The sequence below is a fragment of the Neomonachus schauinslandi genome, chromosome 5 (genome assembly GCF_002201575.2).
Source record: "Neomonachus schauinslandi chromosome 5, ASM220157v2, whole genome shotgun sequence".
Taxonomy (NCBI): domain Eukaryota; kingdom Metazoa; phylum Chordata; class Mammalia; order Carnivora; family Phocidae; genus Neomonachus; species Neomonachus schauinslandi.
In genome coordinates, this window is record NC_058407.1 from 141722934 (window position 1) to 141746288 (window position 23355).

At 42.1% G+C, this 23355-nt stretch overlaps 2 protein-coding genes across 2 annotated transcripts; both read left to right on the plus strand.

The window, feature by feature from the left end:
- The first annotated feature begins 13770 nt into the window (after positions 1-13770).
- On the plus strand, positions 13771-14190 carry LOC110587937 (ATP synthase-coupling factor 6, mitochondrial). The gene has a single exon (XM_021698173.2). It carries the CDS (start codon positions 13780-13782, stop codon positions 14104-14106), a length of 327 nt encoding a protein of 108 aa, XP_021553848.1. The 5' UTR covers positions 13771-13779; the 3' UTR covers positions 14107-14190.
- A 2630-nt stretch (positions 14191-16820) lies between these two features.
- LOC110578803 (suppressor of IKBKE 1-like) lies at positions 16821-17556 on the plus strand. The gene is given in 1 exon segment (XM_044915065.1): positions 16821-17556. A coding segment is annotated over 1 exon segment (624 nt). The 5' UTR covers positions 16821-16832; the 3' UTR covers positions 17457-17556.
- Positions 17557-23355: the final 5799 nt, after the last annotated feature.

The following is a 23355-nucleotide window of genomic DNA, read 5'->3' on the forward strand; positions in this document are numbered from 1 at the left end:
TTTAGATGAAGTGTTCCATGATTCATTGTTTGTGCATAACACCCAGTACTCCATGCAGAACGTGCCCTCCTCAATACCCACCACCAGGCCAACCCGTCCCTCCACCCCCTCCCCTCTAGAACCCTCAGTTTGTTGGCACATCAGGATTTCTTGGAGTGTTGGTCTTGAGGAGTCCTGAAGTGGGGCTGAGGGGAACAAAGGGACCTTTCAGTTTCAGCAAAGCCTCTCCTCTCTCCATAAAAGTGTGTTTGCTTGCAGCTGCTCTTCTTTTGGTCCCTCATACTTGCTGTCCTTCCTAATAAGACCTTTGCATATATAGCACCACCGTGATCATACTTCTTTTCACTTCATTAATTCCTATTTATCATCCTGATTTCAGCCCTTTCATCATTTCCTCTGGACAAAAGGCTAGCAAATGTGCCCAAAGTCACACACCAATCAGATTTGGATTCCCATTCAGACAGCTTTATTCCAAAGCCCACACCCTTAAACACAATGACAGTCTTGCTAAGCACAAGTATTACGGACGCTTCCTGCACACCAGGCACTTCCCTGACAAATGCCATGCTCTATCTTCTCTTCCCATCCCATGGGGTCATTTCTACCAGACACATATCTTAGTTGTGATTTCAATTTGTTTGTGTGGTTCTTTGATTATGTCTATCTTCTTCAACAAAGCTTATCGTTTACTAGGGCAAGGAATTTTTTCTTCCTTCTTAGCACTGCTTTCCTAGTGCCTAATGTGTAGGTCCTCAATAAATAGGTTGACTGGATAAATGAAAAGAGGGTTGGAAAGTCCCTAGGGAAGAGTTGCTTGTCATGGTGAGCTCTCAAGGTGGCCCAGGGCCTGGCCTTCCTCCTTGCAGGGTCAGGGACTTTGATCACTGTCTCTCAGTGTAGCAGATGTGGGGATTAATAGTCAGCCCTGACATTTATTAAGTGCTTCTAAGAGATTTATATGAACTATCTCACTTGTTTCACAAAGCAACCCAATGAGGGTAGGTACTATTGCTCTGATGTTAACAGTGAAGGAAACAGAGAGGCTGAAAGGCGTATGTGAAGTCACACAGGAAGGGAGGAGCTCAGGTTCACACCCAGACAGGCTGGCTCCAGAGCCCACACCTTTAACATGGCGATTCAGTCTTATAAAACTTCCCATTGATGCATAACACTAAGTGCTGACTTTTTAATATTAATGTTTGATAAGACATAAAAGGTCCAAGGCTTGCCTGTTCCCTTGAAGGCAAACTTCACTGTAAACCAAACTGTCATGTGAAGACTGCTTAGGAAGCCTGACTGCAGAGGGAGGGGAACTGGTGTCAAGGCTGATGCTTGGGGCCTGTGTGACTGTGACAGTCAGATCCACAGCGTGGGTGGGCCCACCCCTAGAGAGTGGATGGGTGTCATGTCAATTTATAAGGCACATGGCCAAGTGCCTGGTATGCACTAAGCACCCATAAAATGTTTGTGGGCAGTAGGTGTGTCATTGTGCTTAAGAGTGCAGGCTTTGAAGTAAGACTGCGTGCATGGAAATCCAAGTAGGCTTGGTTATGTGACTGTGGGCACGTCTGCTGGCTGCTCTCAGCCTCAGTTTCCTCATCTGTGAAGTGGGAGTAATAGCAGCAGTAGTCCCTCATGGGATTTCTGGGAGGGTTAAAGGGTAATCCTTTAATGAGTATAAAGCACTGTCATGGTGTCCAGTGTCATCGTAACTCTGAGGGGGTGCGGTTTGGAGGGCTCTTTCAGTAACTGGCAGAAGCCCCACCACTGCCAGTTTTTAAAGGTAATTAGGTGGCCCACGGCTGGTGCTAAGTTGAGGCTGAGGCTTGGCTGGATCGGTGCTGCTTTCCTTCTCTCAGATAAAACTTCTGCTATGTTAGCCTTGTTATTGGGGCCATAGTGGGTGCTGGCCAGTGGGGCCCCACGTATCAGGTATAACCAAGTCCACTCCTCAGCAGCGCAGATGAAGGCCCAGGGTTGACGCTGGGTACTTCCGACTGTCCTACTTCAGATCATGTGTTCATTTCTGAACCATTTGCTGTCATGGCAGTGAAGCACCTTGTTCAGGCCCAAGTCACATGACACCATTTCCTGGGTTCATGGGGGAACAACCCCCTTTGAAGCCAAATTGTCAGAAAAAAGGGGAGGATTGATCCTGAAATCAGAGTGAGTGGACACTGGGTGAGGAGTTGAGAAGTGTCCACTTGACACTCTTATTACTGTCATCATTGCCATCATTATTGCTGTTGTCATTCCTACAAGTCACCTTGTGACTCAGTTCCCCCATGATAATCTGGGTTAAGTTAAATAGGCCTGTGAGTGTGGAAGAGAACAGGTCATTGTTTCAAACCCATTTCCTCTTCATGGCCCCAAAGGGGACTGTAACACTTGTGCTCACATTCCATTGCCGGGGCTCTGTCACGTGACCACAAACTAACTCCAGGGGAGGCTGGGCAGTGGAGTCCATAACCACCCCCCGCCCCATGGCATCCTCCATGCTCTTTGCTCTTCTGCTTCCTGGCTGCAGATGAATGTGGCGATTTTAGGAGCCACAGTGGAAACAAGATGGAAAGAGCTCAGATTCCTGAATCATGCTGGGGGGGAGTTTCTCTCTGGTCTAGAACAGTTGTTTTAGATTTTATGTGAACAAGAAATATTTTTCTATTATGTCTGAGCCATTGGAGACATTGGGGCTTGGTTTTTAGGGCAGCTAGTGTTGTCCCTTACTGACACAGTGCCTCATCCCTCTCCCTTCTCCCCTTCCTCCTGTTGGAGGGCAGGGCAGGGTTAGGAAGGTTTGTGGACAGACGTCTGTGCCACGGATGCGAGAGGGCTGCAGGAGATCCTCGTCTTGTAAATAGCTTACAATGTCTCCTGGAGTCCTTGCACTTTGAGTTTGAGGGAGCTTTGAGAGGCCCCCTAAATGACAACCCATTGTCATGAGCCTTTGGGTTGTGTGTTTGATACCCCGGTAACAAAGGGGGATTATCCGAGAAAATATTACGTATCAGTTTTTTTTTTTTTTGTATAAAGATTTTTATTTATTTATTTGACAGAGAGAGATAGTGAGAGCAGGAACACAAGCAGGGGGAGTGGGAGAGGGAGAAGCAGGCTTCCTGCCGAGCAGGGAGCCCGATGTGGGACTCGATCCCAGGACCCTGGGATCATGACCTGAGCCGAAGGCAGACGCTTAACGACTGAGCCACCCAGGCGCCCCTACGTATCAGTTTAATTGTAAAGCATAGAGGCTCCCCTGAGAGCATGTACGGTGACTTCTACCTTTATGAGAAATTTTATGCCTCGGAATTGCCTGTCAGGATGTTTAAGCAGCCCCTTGGAACATCTAATAGCGCCCTCATAGTCATTACACACCACTAATGGGTGCTGAGCTTTCCAAACACCTATTTACTGCGTGGATTTAGTCATCCTGGAGGACCTATTTCTGATTAAATAATACATGATTTTAAAGTGTCTAAGTACAGTATACATGCCCAGGGCTGTACTTGTGGGTCCTAAGGTTCTCTGGCTACAGACATTCTCATGAACTTCCTTGATGGGGACCTACAGAGATATTCCTCTTTGTCACGGGTTTGAAGCTACAGTATCCATATTCCTTGGGGGGAGTGGAGGGACTGAGGATTCCTGCCCTCCACCCCTGAGACTGACTCAGTAGATCTGACATGTGGAATCTGCATTTTAAAGAAGCATACCCAAGTGATCGTTCCATGAATATTTATGGCACACCTACCTTGGGTCAGGCTCTGTGCTCAGCACCGGGGCTGTATCTGAGACCAGAGCAAGCATGGCACTTACTACCTAGAGGGGACAGAATTACAGGCAAAGCAATCTCTGGTCCTGCATATTCCCCCAGAAGTTCTATGTTTCTTTTTTGGCTTCTCCCTGTCTGATCCTTTATTCTCTAGCTTTTTAACTATTACAGTGAGATTTGATTCTAGTTTGGTTACATGCACTCCCTATTGCTTGGATCTCTTGCTTGTGCCAAAGGAACCTCCCCCCTCCCCCCTCCCCCTGCCATCAGCTCCATAGGATTTTCCTCCCATGTCCTGTGGAACAGAAGACTCCCTCAGGCTGTGCAACTATGTGCAACTTGTCTAAGCTTTCAGACCTCACTTGCCCCATCTATAAAATCCTAACGTACCTGACTGAGGGTGCATGACCTTGAGACCCTTTTGTTATGGGTTGAATTGTGCCCTCTCCCCCAGATTTCCTCTGTGAAGTCTTAATTCCCCAGTACCTCAAAATGTGGCCTTATTTAGAAAGAGGGTCACTGCAGACATAATTAAGATGAGGTCATGCTGGAGTGGGCCCTAACCCAGTATGTGTCCTTATCAAGGGGAAAATTTGGACATAGAGACACAGAGAACACCACATAAAGATTGGAGCTATTTTGCTGCAAGCCAAAAGTCACCAAAGGTTGTCAGAAAACTTCCAGAAGCTAGGAGAGAAGCCTGGAACTGATCCTTCCCACATGGCCCTCAGAAGAATCAACTCTGCTGACACCTTGATTTTGGACTTCTGGCCTCCAGAACCATGATGCAGTTAAATTTCTATTAAGGTATCCAGTTTGTGGCACTTTGCTAAAGCAGCCCTAGCAAACTAATATACCCTTTGAGCCTTGACATCTTTGATTCTTGACCACAATTGTGTAAGTCTTATTCCCAGCAGTCCTAGAGACTGGCCCCATGTGCCTACATCATGCTGAGGTCTGTAGTAAGATAACATCCCAATGCAATCACAAAGATGCTTATGACCCCCTCACTTACCATTTATTGATTGCTTTTATTGTGCCTCTTGCTTCTCTCATTTATTGCTTCTATTGACCCTGTGAATAAAGATCTAGAACCGATTTTAAGAATTTGGAATTGAGGTTTAGAGATAGGAAGTGACTTGCCCAAGGTCAAGCAGCTAATAAGTGGGAGAGTCAGAATGTGAACCCAGCTTTAACCACTACCCTATAAAGCCTGAACTCTACTGTAAATATTGGTGTTTACTAGGAATTACTCTCTAAGGCAGGGTTTCTTAACATCAACACTATTGACATTTCAGCTCAAACAGTTTTTTGCTCTGGGGCTGTCCTGTGCATTGTAGAAGGTTTATCAGCATCCTTGGCCTCTATAAGAAACCATCCCAACACCAGTTGTAACAACCAAAAATGTCTCCAAACATTGCCAAATGTCCTTGAGGTGGCAACCTTGCCCCCAGATGAGAACCACTGCTGTACAGGATGTATCTTTTTAAATCACAGCCCAAGTGGTCCAGGAAAAGGGCTCTTAGGGAAGCAGGGCATTTCAGAGTATGCTCAGAGGAGGGCTTCTCCACCATGAGTAACACATGCTGTCCAGGTGGGCAAGAACTGTTAATCAGCACACTGCAGGCTCTCTGCAAAGAAGCAGAGAAGGGAAAGATAGGGATTTTTATGGCCAGTCTTGGTTACCACTTGTCCACGTTGCCATAGATCTTTAAAGTGTGGAGGCAGAGAACTGGGAGTTCACCTAGACCCAGGAGTGGGGAAATATGATTAATGTTTGTGGCTCACTATTCACTTCTTAAGTACCTTTTGGCAAGGGACAATGATGAGAAGCTTTAAGAGGTGTGTTTGAGTCTTGCCTCTGCTGCATCTTAACCTGTAGCATCTCAGAGACTCCGTTTTCTCATCTGTACAGTAAGACTAATAAGACCACACACCTTAAGGGGTTGTTGTGAGGATTAAATGAATCAATGTAATTAAGGTGCTTAAGGCGGTGTCAGTCACAACTTGAGAGCTCATCAAATATGCAGCTTTTATAAGGTCTCATTTCCAGTGGTGGAGCTGGGTTATAGGGACACAGCAAGTTCTTCTTGATCCGGGTTTCAGCCTCCACACTATTGACATGTGGGGCTAGAAAATTCTCTGGCGGGGGCTGTCCTGTGCCTTGGAGGATGTTGAGCAGCATCTCTGGCCTCTACTCACTGGATTGCCAGTAGCACTCTCTTCCTCTAGTGACAACCAAAGATTTCTCTGGACATTGCCAGATGTTCTTGGGTGGGCAAAACTGCCCTTAATTGAGAAGCACTGTTGGAGATGATAAGTTCCTATAGACCTTCCTACTCAGCATCAACATCACCTGGGATCTTGTTAGAAATGCGGAATCTCAAGCCCTGTTCCAGACTTACCAGAACCTGCATTTCAGCAAGATCCCAAGGTGAGTCAGATGCACATCAAGGCTTAAAGCAGGGCTTTACGGAACTAACCCACAGGATATGGTATAGAGTGGGCACCGGGTTAGTTGGATGAATGAATGACTTGTGGCAAAGACAAAATTTCTTCCCTTTAGATTCTTAGAGTCATCCATATTGACTGCTGCACTCTGAGTTTGCTGGCTCAGACACAGGCCTGACATAAGTGCTTTACTGAAAGTGGTGTACCCAGGAACCCTAGTTCAGCCAGGCCCTCCTGGATCAGGTGAATTGGGGTGGTGGATGGTGGAGAAGACCAGGCAGCTGTGGGCAGAGTTAGGACATCTGCACAGTGTACTCCCAGCCTCTGAGTGGGTTCTGCCCCCTCCCTCTCTATGTGGAAACCATGATATAGACACTTGGGGATGGGGACCTGGAATCAGTGTTTTCAAATGCTTCCCAGGGGGTTATAGTGATGCTGAGGAGCTCAAGCATATACATCAATTGTATATGTATACATTTTTAAATATACAATTTAATTTATTTTATATTTAATATATATATTTATATTTAAATATACAACTTAAATATACAATTTAAATATACAGTTGTATATATATATACTCTATTTTTTTTAAGTTTGTGTTGCAATGAGCTTATTAGACAGCACATTAGAAGAAGCTTCAGATATATCTAGTAGCTTCACAGTTGTTCTTATTTTGCTCCTAAGAGTGCAGCAAAGGTGAATGGAGCAAGAGAAGGAATGGCGAAGTAGGAGAAGGAATCAGAGAGGAGAATGGACATGTTTAGCAGGTTAGTAAGCACTCTTTATCATGGACCAGGGCTGGTGATTTTGCATTGGTGGACAAAGGCAATTCGCAAAGTCCCTTTTACAAGACTCAAGTCTGAAATGTCAAGCAAAGTTGCAGAGATTGAGCATTAATGCTTCTAGAAAAAAAGTGTCATGTTTTAACAGGACTTATGATACCTGCTGAGCTGATTCCAAAGGAAATGTGCCTTAATAAATAAACTTGATGGTGGTAATGAGAATTATCCTTCAGTGTGGATGATATCACTGGGAAGAGAGGATAAGCTGCAGGTAGACTGAGCGAGGCTCCCCGCTTAGGAATACATTTTCTGTTGGTGGTATGTGTGCATGTGTGTGTGTTCCAGAGACGCACAGAACATTTAAAGTCTGAGCAGACTCTGTGACAACTTCAAATAGAGGCTTGGATGAAATCCCTCCTGGGCCCCAGTAGCCATCTCAGCATGGATGAGGTATTATCAACTCCTGATGAAGATTGATTTTAAAATAACTGGGTTCTCTAAGATCCTAATTCTGGAAATCAGTTAGATTAATTGACCTTGTAAAAAGACCATATGGAATGTGTTTCAAGGTTATTGGGGAAATTCTGAACCCATCAGAGTGATTAGCTTGCAGAGTATGATGTGTTCCGTGCTATTGGTATGTTTGATGTGGTTTACAGTATAGCTTTGAAATGGAGCTGAGTTACCTTCTCCCAAGATGATGTGGGCAGAGGTGTTCATCAGAGTTCTTAGATGCAAGTGACAGAATGACTCAGGGTGATTTAAAGAGAACAGGAGTTCTTGAGATGGTGATGAGAAGCCCACACAATCAAAGGCCGTGTAGCCAGGATCATTGCCCCAAAATCACACCACTAAACTAGTCACGTATAGTAGGGAATTTCTGAAACATAAGAAGGAGTCTACAGATGCTGTGTAGCCGCAGGAAGTGAAAAACTTTCGGTATAGAATAGACATTCATTCATTCACTGAGAAAATATTTCTTGAGTGCTTACTATGAGCCATTTCGATGTGTTTGGGAAATCACAGTGAACAAAAACAGACAGAAATAATGACCTTCCTAGGGTTTATATTCCACTGGGAAGAGAAAAAAAAAATGAGTTATGGAGCTGGGTTGACAAATATGGTAGCCACTAGCCAGATAATTAAATTTAAACAATTAATTGAAATTAAATAAAATTAAACATCAAGTTCTTTAGTCACATTAGCCACATTTTAAATGCTCAAGAGCCACACAGGGCTAGTGGCTACTCTATTGGATAGCTCATGATCTCAAAGTCCAAAATCTCCTCTAAATCACACACACCCCCCATCTATATTATCCAGATTCAGTATGGAGGAGGCTTTGAGTCTGATCCATCCTGAGGCACAACTTATTTCCATCTATGGGCCTGTGATACTGAAGAAAGAGGTTATCTGCCCCCAAAATACAGTGTTGGGGCAGGCATGAGATAATAGCCATAGACATTCTGGTTCAAAATAGAAAAATGGAAGGTCAGAAAGAGTCACAAGTCCTCAGCAATTTATAAAACCAGCCAAGAAAATTTGGTAAGATGTCAAGCCTTAGGAATAATCCTCTGATATGCAGCCTCACCCTTTGGGTCATCCTTGCTTCTTCATGAAAGTTTGCATGTGTTTTGCAATTGAATAGTTTTATTAGTCTGTTTCTTAATGGTAGAATTGGGGGGACTGACAGCTTTCTTTCATTTCATACTCCCCCTTTCAGTCCAATGTGGCAGTGTTTCTGCTAACAGAAGTTTCTCAAGAACTTTGTGGATCTCTCATGTATGTCACAAGGTTCATTATATTAGACAAGAAGCTTGTCCATAGATATTTTAAAGATAATTTCTAATTTTGGCTTCTGCTGAAATGTCTGAAGGGGGCCTCTGAGTCATACCCATAATCTCTTCAAAGAGCATTTTTTGAGGTAACTGAATAACCTGATATTTTGATCTTCCTGGTAAATGAGCAAAAGGTTGTACAGCCACACCCTTGGAATTTTTTCTAGAGCACCCCCTCCTGACAATGAATTTCTTAATTTTAGCATCTTTTGACATCTGGGCAGGCTTAGAAGTTTCCAGATAGGGCTGCCTGGGTGGCTCAGTCAGTTAAGCATCTGCCTTCAGCTCAGGTCATGATCCTGAGGTCTGGGATTGTGAATCCTGCACTGGGCTCCCTGCTCTGCGGGGAGCCTGCTTCTCCCTCTCCCGCTCCCCCTGCTTGTGCTCTCTCTGTCTGTCAAATAAGTAAAGAAAATTTTTAAAAAGTTTCTAGATAATCCAGCCCTGCTGCTTTTTTGCTTAACAGTTGTCCTCTCAATTTGTTTCTCTCCACTCATATTTTACAAGAAGCATCAAGAAAAAAACCAGGCTGCATTTCCAACACGTTGCTTGGAAATATTCAATGTTAAGTATCCATGGTCATCCTTGTAAGTTCCACTTTTCACAAAACTGCAGAACACATTCTGCTAAACTCCTTGTTCCTGTATAACAAGGATCATCTTCCTCCAGTTTTCAGGAACATGTATCTCACTTCCCTCTGGGTCCTCACCAGCAGTCTTTAATGTCCATGTTTGTACTAATAGTCTCTTGAAGGTGACTTAGATGACTTCCATCATGCTCCTCATAATTCTTATAGTCTCTTCCTATTGCCCAATTCCAAAGTCACTTCTACGTTTTTATATATTTGTTATAGGAGCACTTCATTTTTAGGTATCAAAATCTGTATTTGTCTTATATTGCTGCTGTTACAAATTACCATGAATTTGGCAGCTTAAAATAATACACATTTATTATATTATAGTTCTGTAGGTCGGAAGTCTGGCCTGCGTCATATTGGGTTGAAATCAAGCTGTTGGCAAGGCTTTTTTCCTTAGTGGGGGCTCTAGGGAGGAATCTGTTTCTTTGCTCATTTGGGTTATTGGTAAAATTCAATTCCTTGTGGTTATAGGGCTGTGATCCCTATCTACTTCCGGGCTATAAGCTTAAGGGTATTCCCAGCCTCTATAAGCCACAGCATTCCTTGGGTTGTGGCCCCTTCCCTCCATCTTCAGAGCCAGCAATGGCTGATTGAGTCCCTCTCATGTTACATCTCTCTGACTCTTCTCTGACCCAGCTGGGAAATATATTCTCTGCTTTGAAGGACTCTTGATTAGACTGAGCTCACTTGGATAATCCAGGATGCTCTCCTACCTAAAGGACCACTCCCTCAATCACATCTACAAAGTCCGTTTTGCTATGTAAGGTAACATATTCACAGGTTCTAGAGATCAGGGTGTGCAGATCTTTTGGGAGTCATTATTCTGCCTGCCATAAGAGTTATATATACAGAGTTTTCCCACATTCACTGAGAACCGAAACCCTCAGATAATCTGTTGAAGGTAAGAACCACAGAGATACGAAGAATCTCTCCATATCTTTGGTGACACAGCAACCTTGGGCCCTGGAGCAGACCTATCCTGGCCCCGCAGGTGCAAAGCTGTGGTTGACTGGGGAAAGGGCATTTATAGAGACATTGATAACAAAAAATTGGCTCTAGGAAGAGGGGAGTGAAGACATAAAGCATAGAGCTAAGAGCCTGAACTTGTCAGGTAGGTATGGATTCAAATGCTACCCTGTCCACTTGACTTTGAACAAGTTTTGAGCCTTGACTTTGTCATCTGTAAAATGGGGACAATGAAAATACCTGTCAAGAGTAACTGTTGGGAGAGGTCTCTATAGAACAAACCATACAAAGCCCTTGGTAGCATGTCCACTACACATAGATGGCTTTCTGAGAGACCTAGAAGAACTTGGCCAGCTGTATGTTGATCTTTGAAATGCTCCCCAGGACAGACAAGATCTGGCCTTTCAGGCTTCCTTGTGCCTGCCTGGGGGCTCAGTCAATCCTAAGACACCATTGTGGTTCTAGGTGCTTGGTTCAGAGGAATAGTGAGAAATGATGAGAGGTAATGGGTCCAGGGGAGGTCCTGGGGATGCTGGCTTCATCCCCAAGGGAGAGTGTGGGGGAATCACTTTATATCCCTACTTATTTGTTTTTAAACCTGGTCTAAGGGAGTGATGGAAACAATTGATTTACAAGTATGAGGAGATTATGAGAGCTTTTCCATTTTCCCCCTCCAAATTGTGTTCTTACATTGGCGGGGGTAGGGGGGGAACCTAACTAACACCAAACTTTGAATTCTGCTTAAATACATATTTTAAGCATTATGATGGTGCAACTTGGATTTATAATTGGAAGAGTGATATGGAATCTTTAAAAGGACTATATTTTGATGGCAAGAGAACTTAGAAAGTTAACATTTAAGAGGTAAATAAGCATTTTTAATGCATATTTCATGGAGTATTTTGGCTTTAACAGGGTAAAATTATTTTTGATTGGAATAAGTACATTTTAGCATTTAACCAAGATCAGAGGATTACATTAATTCACAGATTTTTCTTTGTTCCAATTTCTGCCAATCTTGTTGAATGGAGGGCAATTCTTTTTCTAAAGCTAGGAGATAAGGATGAAGGTGTTAAAAAGCAAGAGTGCTGAACAGGAAAACAAGGAAGCAGAAGCCTTTTTAAAAATCAAAAGGATCTAGGGTCTTAGACACTCTCTGGCACTGTTGAAATACCAGTTTGTTTATGCCCTTGAGCACAGAATTCTCCAAACTATTGACTCTAGCCTATAGGCTGTTTATAGCCAAGTACAGGAGAAGGGAGGTAGAAGATTCCAGGTTCAAACAACTTTAGAAAAAAAAGGCATAAATAAGTTAAACTGCTTTTATTAATACTACAAAACTTTTCAGAGATGATGTATATTGTGAAATGTTAAGAGTGGGACAAAGTAGCTAAACTTGCCCAACTTCTTTGACCATAGACTTTCATTCATTTGTTGGTTTGATGTGTTACACTGATTTACCCTTCATGCTTCAAGGCTTAAGTTTGAGGAATCTTGCACACTTCTCTATGTAAATTTCATTGACGTTGAAAGGAGTGCTTTAGTAGAACCTGGGGAAATCCACACTAATTTTGTTAGACTGGCATTTCTCAAATTGTGGCTCAGGAACCACCTGTATCAGAATCACCTGAAGGGCTTGTTAAAAATCCAGAGACCTGGGTCTGATTTTAGATCTGTTGTCTAAGAAACTCTGAGGCTAACATCCTGGACTCTGAACCATGGGTCACTAGCATCAGCTCTGCCTGAGAGCTTCTTAGAATGCAGAATCTCAAACGCATCCCAGTGCTGCTGAATCTGAATCTGCATGAAGATCCCTAGGTGGCTGGTGTGTACCCTTAAAGTGAGAAGCACTGGGTTAGAAAATAAGGCATCTCGGCGCCTGGGTGGCTCAGTTGGTTAAGCGACTGCCTTCGGCTCAGGTCATGATCCTGGGGTCCCGGGATCGAGTCCCGCATCGGACTCCCTGCTCGGCGGGGGGTCTGCTTCTCCCTCTGACACTTCCCCTCTCATGCTCTCTGTCTCCCATTCTCTCTCTCAGATAAATAAATAAAATCTTTAAAAAAAAAAAAAAGAAAAGAAGGCATCTCATTTTACTTAGGTATTTATATTTCTTGATATCTTGCTTTGATTATGTATTTTATTTAAAAACCTATTTGAGTATAGAGTTCTATTATAGTTGAAATCATAATCAAAGGGATACACTTGGTGACCTCTTTGTCAGTTTACTACCCTATGGCAAGCATTGTTTTTCAGATCAGGGGCCTATTTAAAAACAGCATTGTTATTGCCATCAGTGTAGAGTGACTTTATTCAGAACCGCCCCAAGAAAATAGCCTCTTGAGGGCTAGTCTTACTCCAAATTTATGGACATGATAACTGTCAGATCCAGAGTATGGAATGTCTGTCAGGAGTAATTGACTGTGTGTAGCTTAATTGCATCTTCCCTTCCATGCCATCCATGAAATGCTTGTAGTCATCTCAATTTAATAACTCAGATATTGATTTTACTGAATATAGCCAACCTTGCATCTCAGTCTAGGAAAACAATGAAAGAACAGATTTTGAGTGAACAAAAAGACCACCCAACACATCCACTGTTACTTATAAATGCATTGATTTTTAGCAAGGAGAGGCAAAACTGTCAGTTTGAAATACTAGTTTCATGAGTTGTTTGAGTAAGTAGGCCACAATTATGCTTTATTTCTTTGTACTTTTTATGATCTGATACTTTGCCATCCATGCTAATCAATGATAAGGCAGGTCCCAGAAGGTTCAATGTCTGCTCAGTGACCCATTCCAAAAAACATAATCCAGCAGTTAAAAAATGATTTTAAGAGCCACTCATAAGGCTTAGAGGGAACTGTACCTTGTGCTCACCCACACAGCAAGAGTGAGAAACCTCATAGTTCATGAGACTTTGGCTAGCATTCAGAAGGCTCCTGCCTCAGTGGTGGGGAATAATTAGCCAGAGACTAAACTTGACTGCACTCCTATCTAACAGATCTTCAAAGCAAGACCTGAAGGGATCAAACCATTTCCAAGTTACTTCATTGCCTCCTAGAACAAAGCTCAAGAATATCTATAAGAATATAAATATGTCCATCCAAACCAAATTGTAAAGAATCTTGAAAATACAACCGGAAATGAGGAGAAAAACCATTTGAAATCAATATGGAACTGACACAGATGTTAGAATTAGTGGAGAAAGATGTGTTAACAAAATTAGACAGAAAAATGGAAGACATAGAAAGACCCAAATCAAAACTGTAGAGATAGAAATCTATAAAAGAGCAGACCGCCTCCGAGACGTTTCCTGTCCGTAACAGAATCACCATGATTCTTCAGAGGCTCTTCAGGTTCTCCTCTCTCATTCGGTCTGCAGTCTCAGTTCATTTGAGGAGGAACATCGGTGTTACAGCAGTGGCATTTAATAAGGAACTTGATCCTGTACAGAAACTCTTCGTGGACAAGATTAGAAAATACAGAACTAAGCGACAGGCCTCTGGAGGACCCGTTGATACTGGCCCAGAGTACCAGCAAGACCTAGAGAGGGAGCTTTTTAAGCTTAAGCAAATGTATGGTAAAGCAGACATGAATACGTTCCCGGACTTCAAATTTGAAGATCCTAAATTTGAAGTCATCGAAAAACCCCAGTCCTGAAGAAAGAATGTAAAATTTATTTGGTAATTTGTCCTAGACTAGTTGTATAACTGTATCAGAATAAACATACATTTCTCAGCAAAAAAAAAACAAAAACAAACAAACAAAAAGAAATCTATAAAAGAATGGAAAGCATATCCCCAAATACATATGCAAGAATGTTCATGGTGATTTTATTTGTAATCGCAAAAACTGGAAATAATCCAAATGTCTTTCAATAGGTAGATGGAGAAACAATTTGTGGCACATGCGTCTAATACTATGGAATATTATTAAGCAATAAAAAGGAATGAACTATTTGTATGTGTAATATCATGGACGATTCGCAAAAGCTTTATGCTGAGTGAAAGATGCCAAGGAAAGAAATACTACATACTACATGATCCCATTTATATGAATTCTAAAAACGTGAACCAATCTATAGGGACAGGAAGCAGATCACTGGTTTTCTGGGGACAGGAGTTGTTGGGTGGGAGAGGGAGGGATTACAATGGGGCACAAGGAAACTTTTGGAGCTGATGGATATTTCAGTGTCTTGAGTGTGGTGATGATTTCATGGTGGTGGTGGTGGTGTGCGTGTGTGTATGTATATGCATACATATATATACAATGCATATATGCGTATATATAGGCCAGAATTTACCAAGCTGTATACTTGAACATGAAATTAAATCTTCTCTCAGTGGAAACACCTAAGCATCTCATGGATCAGGTAAGAATCAGCCAGGAAAAAGATGGAGGGGCCACATGGGTGCTTTTACCAAATGAGATGCCTTCTACACTGTACATCTTCTCTTTGTTCTTTATGAAAATTGTCTTTTATTGGTAGCAAATGGGAGGTGAGTTCACTTAATATGGATTCTGAAATAGCTCATAACAGCTTAGGCAGGCTGCAAAGCAGAGTTATATAGATCCTCTCCTGAAAAGGGAAATACTCCTGGAGGAACCCAGCATTGGAGGATTAACTCTTGAGCAGCCCATTGGTTTTGCTTTCTCCTCTGCTTGCGTGTTGCATAATGTTGTCCCTGAGGTGGCCCTAAGCAAATGGAAAAATTGTTGAGAAGGAACTGAAATGCAATCAGTGTTTGGGAGAGACTGGGAGCTCCATCCTGTCTGTAGACATCTCTTATTATCCCACTCTCTGAGCTTGACCATTCTGGGATGAACTCTGTTCTCTCTGCTCGGTCCCTCACTGTACTGGGTCTGCTTATGGTTAACCTCAATCACTGTGGTTTGATCAGTAATACTGATCAGAAGAAAATTTTACTTCATCAGAGTTCAGATAAGTAATAGGTATAGGAAATGTATTGTATGTGGTTCTATTTGGTAAAGTTACACTTAATGGTTATGAGTACTTGGGAATATTCATTCCTATTCATTCTTTAATATATTTGGTGGAGGTGGCTTAGACAGCAAGATGCTCAGAGGTGCAGATGTGATAAATAGGAAGATGGTACAGTGATTTCTGCTATCACATGACGTTTGTGTTCCTTAAAGTCATTGCACTTTGCAGAATTGCACAGTAAAACCACATGGGAAAAATGGGGTTGGAACACATGATTAAAAAACTTCATCAGTGAGACATTAAAAAAAAAGAAGCCTAATAAGAATGGTAGCACAATTTTATACACGTTAAATGGTTAAGAAACACACGCATACAACACATACCCCCCTTTACTTTGAAAAAAACCTGAAGTTTGGTGTGGAGAAAGTGAGCATTGGAAGGATTATAATTTGTGAGTAACTGAGGGTGATGATTGAGTTGGTGTGTGTGTGCGCACGCATGCACACATGCTTGTGTTTTGCATACTTCTAAGTGCCTTGGTTCAGCTGGTTACAGCTTTCTGCGTTCACCTCATGTTCCTCGCAGACAAAATCATGCATAAGCAAATGCAAAATATGTGTTATGCTCAAATTGTTCCCTAATGTAATAGTCGCATTGGAACAAATTCACATTTTCAAAACAAGCGTTATTGTAGAGCTGAGTGTGTCATGGGAGAGAGAGGCTCTCTGCAGGAGAATTTGAAAGGAATGTTGGTGACTAAGGTTATATGGGAAAGGCTCTGGGGTAGGACTGAGCCTTAAGATCATAAGAACACCGAGTTGTGGTACCTGCACTTTGTTGTGCTGCTGTCAATGAGCCAGGAGTCTGTGGGCCCCCATTTCCTTGTCTGTCCTGCCAGCATGGGAAGGACAGCTCATTGTTTTAATGGGTGCCCTGAGTGGATCTGGGCTCTCATTACTGTTCTGTCAGCCCTACCTGCCACCAGAGAGGGTCTTGGCTACCTAGAGAAAGGGTAAGAAAGGGAGTTCACTGTTTATGATCCATAACCGAGAGGGTTGTATAGAAACATGGTTTCCAGATCTTATTTCAAACTTGTAACATTAAAAAAGAATACTGAAGTCTGCGACCTAATGTTACCCGTTCAATCAATAAACATTTATTGACTTACTGAGCACCTAAGTATGTACCAGCTCCCATTCTAGGCACTTCAGATACGTTAGCAAATAAGGCAGACAAAAATATCTGCCCCTGTGGAGTTAGGTGCTGGTAGGGGAGTCAGATGATGTTTTGTTTTTCCCAATAAGAACATAAAAACTCTTCAATTAGCAATAACAATAAAAACTCATGCTTTCATTAAAAAAAAAGTCACCTGGAACGCTGAGCCAGGTTCAGGGAAGATTCGGGTAGGTGAGCAGGGCAGAGGCTGTGGTCCTGGGCCACTATGAGCTGCACCATCGAGAAGATCCTGACAGATGCCAAGACGCTGCTGGAACGGCTGCGGGAGCACGACGCGGCCGCAGAGTCGCTAGTGGATCAGTCCGCCGCGCTGCACCGGCGAGTGGCAGCTATGCGGCAGGCGGGGACGGCGCTTCCGGACCAGTATCAAGAGGATGCATCCGATATAAAGGACATGTCCTAATTCAAACCTCACATTCTGCTGTCCCAAGAGAATACACAGATTAGAGACTTGCAGCAGGAAAACAGAGAGCTATGGGTTTCCTTGGAGGAACACCAGGATGCTTTGGAACTCATCATGAGCAAGTACCGGAAGCAGATGTTACAATTAATGGTTGCTAAAAAGGCCGTGGATGCGGAACCAGTCCTGAAAGCTCACCAGTCTCACTCTGCAGAAATTGAGAGTCAGATTGACAGAATCTGTGAAATGGGAGAAGTGATGAGGAAAGCAGTTCAGGTGGATGATGACCAATTTTGTAAAATTCAGGAAAAACTAGCCCAATTAGAGCTTGAAAATAAGGAACTTCGAGAATTATTGTCCATCAGCAGTGAGTCTCTTCAGGTCAGGAAGGAAAACTCAATGGCCACTGCTTCCCAAGCCATCAAATAACTCAACTTCTGAATGACAGCTGGAGATTGTTTATCAAGGAAGGAAGTTATTATCTTTCGAGTATTGTCCATTTAGTGTCTTGCCTCAGACTTGATTTAGTGTTGATTAGTGTTGGTAGGGGAGTCAGATGATGTTTTGTTTTTCTGGGGTAGGACTGAGCCTTAAGATCAGTCTTGCCTCAGACTTGATTTAGTGTTGATTAAAGGTATCAGGTGGCAGTTTAGAATTCGCAGTCAAACTGGCTGTCCACAAAACGGTTTTTGGGTATGTTCGTGAAAATACACACTGAGTTTCACCATTCCTTTCTCTAAGAGACTACTTTTAATTTTCAGTTCTGGGACCTCAATTTATATAAACCGTTATCGGTTCCTTTTTGTTTCTTCACATCTCTCAAACTTAGATCCTTTTATTATAAGCCAGCAATTTTATTTTATATAGGATTATAAATTACAATTCTAAAAATTTTTTAAGAGATTAGCTTTTTAAATGTATTTGGCATAAACCTAGATTTTTTTTTTCCATTTGAGAAAAGTAATACAATTCCACACAACTAGATTGGCAGATTCTCTGATTTGTACATTCACCTCCTTTGAAGTTTTAAGTCTCTCTGGTGCTAAGAGTTGGCACTTTATGACCTGGTGTCTTTATTCTTAATTTGAGAGAACCTACTGCTAGTCCCCAAGAAACATACTTGAAAATAAGTAAAAGTAGAGTCATCATATTGTTCAAAGAATCCAGAGAAATTTGTCCTGTGTGTGTACACATACACATGTACTCTTAGTTCAAATGCTGAAAGTAGCTGTTACTCTATTAGATATTAGTAGTCAATTTTTCAATATTGTCCTCCTTGGAAAACTTCAACTTGGGTGGTTTACTCAGTTGAAGAGCATATAATGGGTTTATTCACATCATAGTTTTTAGGTACTACATTCTGTTTAATTTATATATAACTTGTATTTTATAGTTAAGAACCATCACTTACTTGGATGTCTTTCATTACTAGTACTGATAGTTGGCTTTCTTTTTAGATCCATTTTTCATGAGGAAGCAAAGTTTTATCACCTAATGAGAGTTATCACATTCGTTGTGGTGTGTAGACAACAAAGCAGTGTTGAGATTCAAATGCTGAGCGGTAAACTAGCTCACTCATCAATTCACTTGCCTATCTCAGTTTAGTCACATGCCAGATTTACAAATTACTTCATGTTATACTATCAATTTAGGTTTGCCCAAAAATAATTGAAATAATGAATCCTAAACCTGTCCATATTTTCCAGTAGCACTAAGCACCATACTGCACAGGAGAGACGCAGTATTAAAAAGAGTTTGTTGTTAGTGCTTTTGTGTGATGTAAAATTTCTTTTGTACTGCCATAAAGAAGTAACTCCAGTTAAAACAATAAAACCTCACTAAAATATCCTGAAAGCATCTGATCCCACTAATACTGAAAGGACTTGGCCTATAGTGGTGGTCTTTAATGATTAGGTATATGTCATTTAAGAAACTCAAATTTCTATTCGAAGTCCTGCATAGAATTTGAAAAATACTTCCACCCCCACTGTAGGCATTTTTATCTTGTTTCCCAACAGTAAGTAAAACTTAAGTCCAGCCATTTGGCTTGAGGTATATGCCCTAAGTGCCACTGTGTGTCCCACGGTTCCACTCAGGAAGCAGGTACCCCTACATGATATGTCAGCTGCCATGGCCAGTTTTCAGTAAAAATGATAAAGTCATCAAATGGCCCATTAAAGTATAACATGGTGTCTCTTTATCTACCTTATGTTCCTTTAAAGTTGTTTATAAAGTTGTTCACATCTCAGATATCAGGATAAATTTATGTTAACTTTTCCCCCTGGCAAATCAAAAGCTTGAAGTTTGAGTGAAAGAGCTCTCAGTGCCCTACAAAATGTAAATTCTGGCTGGTGTTAATACAAATACATCATTTCTAATAAAAAAAAAAAAGTCACCTGTATTTTCAGAGGGTACTGTTATACCAAATGCATGGGGCTGACGTAATTTCAGAATGAAGGGCTGGTCTTTCCAGAAAGTGTTACATCCATATGTAGGTGCTTGGAAACCTTCAGAGCAAGGAAGGGGAAGCCAGGAAAAAGCCCCTTGTGGGTGTCTTGTCTTGTTTCTGGCCTCGGGCTCTCAGAACTAAGCCGTGCCTCTTGCATGTTAAAAGCTCAGAGAGCTGACGGAGCCCATCATTTGTGGCATTCCTGGGTTAAACTGTATTCCTAACATACCTACCAGTGGTCCTCACTTGCTGGGTGTTTTCTCTTGATATCCTTGCCTCGGTTTCCCCTCTGACCTCTTAAAAGTCAAGGGTGTTTTTTTTCTTTGGTTTTGGTAAGCGGTTGCCTCTGGAGCTTTAACTCCATCACAAAGGTGATGGTTTCTTCAGGTAAGCACTTCCCCATCCTCCCAGGCTGAAAATTCAACAGGGGCTGTTTCCAGGGCATGGTACAGAGATATGGTTCCCTCGGACTTGAACAGTGTTAATTGTAAGAGCAAATGTTTATGGTCACAGATTGTGCTGGGCCAGCTTAACAATGGAATCCCAGAAGATAGGAATACTCACATTTTCTTTAGTATATTTTTTCTTTAATTTTTTTTATTGTTGCTCTTTTTGATAGGAATACTCACTTTCTTTAATATATTTTAAAAAACTGTTTTTATTTTTGCTATTCTTGAACTCTTTGTTTTACCCCCAGACCCCCCAGCTTTGAGATGTAATGGACATATAATTTACTCTTCTGTGTATTTGTGACTGGGGGATTCTCTGAATCTTGGGGCACAGGCTAGGAACCCCTCTTGCTTGGGTCTAGGGGTGGTATTTCCCATCCCTTCACTCCCCACTCCCATCCCCTACTGTGGGTGCAGTGGTTTCAATTCAAGGGGCAGAATAGAATTAGTAGGAGGGTCCTTGAAAGTTGCTTTAATTTTGGAGCTTGTTGCATATTTATGTGAGTCTCTCAGGGGTTGGGCTTGCCCTGGGATATGCTGCTCATGAGGTGGGCTTCATTCGCAAACCAGTAAATTCTCCTATTCTGTGAGTAAAATGGAATGTCTAATTTGTCATCTTAGGATCTCTTGGAGTGGGGTATGGCTGTGGAAATGGATGTTACATAGAACAGTATGTAGCATGATGCTATGAATATGGGCTCTCAGTGCTGGATGGGAGGACGGATGAATGAAGAAAAGCAGTAAACCTCCAGAATTACTTTGGATCTGGTGTTTTATTGCTATTTAACAATAGAGAGTATGCTCAGATCCCCAAAATTCCTAAATCTTGATACCACAGAATGTAGGTTGAAGGGGACAATGGTTTGTAGTCAAGAGAAGTGCTGGCTTGGATGATGTGGGAGTAAACAAATAGAGTGTAGATGAAGAGCCACCCTGAAGACAGAGGTACTGTTTTTCAGTTATTTCTCTTTTTGTGTTGGGCGCGTTGGTAATGAATGCATGCAGTGGGAAAACTAACATGAAATCAGCCTAAATCAGTGGACATATGTCTAAGATGGGATTGAGGAACGCCCCCCCCCCCCCCCAATGCACAGTAGGACCTCTGGGCAGATGGGATCTTACTTTTGAGCTGCCCACTTCATCCCCTTTTCTGTTATCAAGGGGACTGGTTAAGGCCGTGGCAAGCCGATCCCCATGGTCTGAGACTTGCACTGGAGGAAAGGGGCTATATATAAGTGCTAAATGGAGCGGTCTTAATTTTTATAATAAAATCATTAAGACTTAACACCTTTTTAGTGCTGTGGAGAAAGGCTCCTAGTTGTAGCTCCTTGGAAGTGAGTGTTGGGAAGTTTTTGACTAAGTATGGATGTACCCTTGGGCCCCCTCCCTCTTTTCTCCTATTATGATTTATGCCTCTGCCCGAGTGTTAAAATTAATTTGGGAAATATGAACACATGTTAAAGAACACATTTCCCTCTTGTGGTTACGTAGGTAGAGTCTGCAGAGGGTCTTCATTGTATTAACACAGGCTTTGCTTTGCCTAAAGAATAAATTCAAGACTGCCAGATACAGAGAGTGTTATCAAAGGGATCTCAGTATAAACGGTGACATTCGTGACTGGCTGTGGTGGGGGCTTGCCCACCCTCCCCAGTAGCTGCTAAAATTGAGCTGTCAGATGAGGAAGATGAAATGCTACTTTGTTCTATGGCTTGAGCTCCCAGAGGCAACGTTTCCAGGTCATTTGACATTAGTTCAGAGAATGGGCAAGTATTTATCTTTTTTTTTCTTTTTTTCTAAAACTTAAAAAAAATGTTTTCTGTTTGTTGGTAAGTGGGAAGTGACAGCCTCTTCAGGATGGCTGCCTGCATGTTTGAGGGAAGACGTTTACCAGGGTGGCAGTTGGTACTCAGAGGATGCCAACTCTCTCCCTCCTGGGAGTATCAGGCACTAGGTTCTGAGCATCAACTCTGAAGTACCTCTCATACTGATAATCTTCAAAGCGATGTTTCCTAAAGAGCGGTCCTTGGGACATTAGTTGCACAAGATGCTCCAAGGAAAGAAAGATGCCATGAAAAAGAAAAGCTTTTTGTGGCCAAATGAGTTTGAGAGACATCACATACGATACTGAACCACCTTTTGTTGACACACAGTTCATGTTTGTATTTTAAGGCTCTGAGGATTCCTATAGGCAAGAAACCTGTTAATCTTTAAGCTAGAATTTCCCAGATTTATTTGAATTTTTGAAATTTTGAGAAAGATAAATTTTGAGTTTCTATTTGTCAGATATTTTGCAAGGACCATATTTGAGAGATAGAATGATGAGTAAGGAAAGCTGGACCTTTTGTGGCCTCACTGAGCTTATAGAGAATAAACAGGTGAACAAAACAGTGAATAATTATACATTGTGATACATTATATGAATAAATAAGCAGGGTGCTTTAGTGAGGTATAGTGGGAGGGGGTGGATCTGATGGAGGACAGGGAGGGCCATTCCAAGAAGGCAACTTGTGGTTGAGAAACAAAGCATGAGAAGGAGGCAGCCATGTAAATTATAATGGGAGAGAGAGATGGGGAAGCATGTCCAAAGCCCTGGGGTATCACACACTCTTGGTCTAAAAAACATTTGAAGATCTAGAGCTTTTGTAAACTATCTTATGACCAGAGAAGCTCTTAAGATATTTACAGAGGGACTGGTACAAAGTATACAGCCAAGTAGAATTGGTCACCTTTCATCTCTTGTCAAGGGGATTCTAAACATAGCCATCAAGAAAGATCTTGGTCTTGAGTGAGCTCCATGGTTCTGTTCCTGCATCATCTCAGACTTGCTCAGCAGTGTGTGGGGTGTGACTCTGAGACTGTTGGCCCCATAGAATGTAAAGGGTCTGTCTTTGTAACTCTCTGGCCACAGTCCCCAGTTCGTATCAAGCTGTACAATTTGGACTCAGTCAGAGGTGCAGTAACACAAGTGCAAAGGTATTAGGGCTCTAGAGCAGGAGTTCTCAGACATTAGCATATGAAAAAGACACCTGTAGAATTTGTTAAAATGCACAGTCCATCGGCCCACCCCCCTTATACCCAAGACTTACTTCGGCCCGAGACTTACTGATTCTATACACACTTGGGCCCAAGATTTACTGATTGGCCCCACAGCACACACCATATTCTGGTCTGGGCTTGTTTAGGCACACTGTGTATATTTTTTGATTTATAAACTCTATTAGTTACATCTTAGGGGCCATAGTAAACTTTGATTTAGAACCCATTTCTTTTGTAATCTAGTGTGGCTATGATCCCCAAATCTGAAATATGGCAGCTGGTGGTATAACAAATCAGAAAGCTGACTTATTTATGTGTTCTTAAAACAAGAAAAACAAGGCTACAGAGTTTCTGTGGGTAAATAAAACCTATACCACTGCGAAGCCCCATCAGG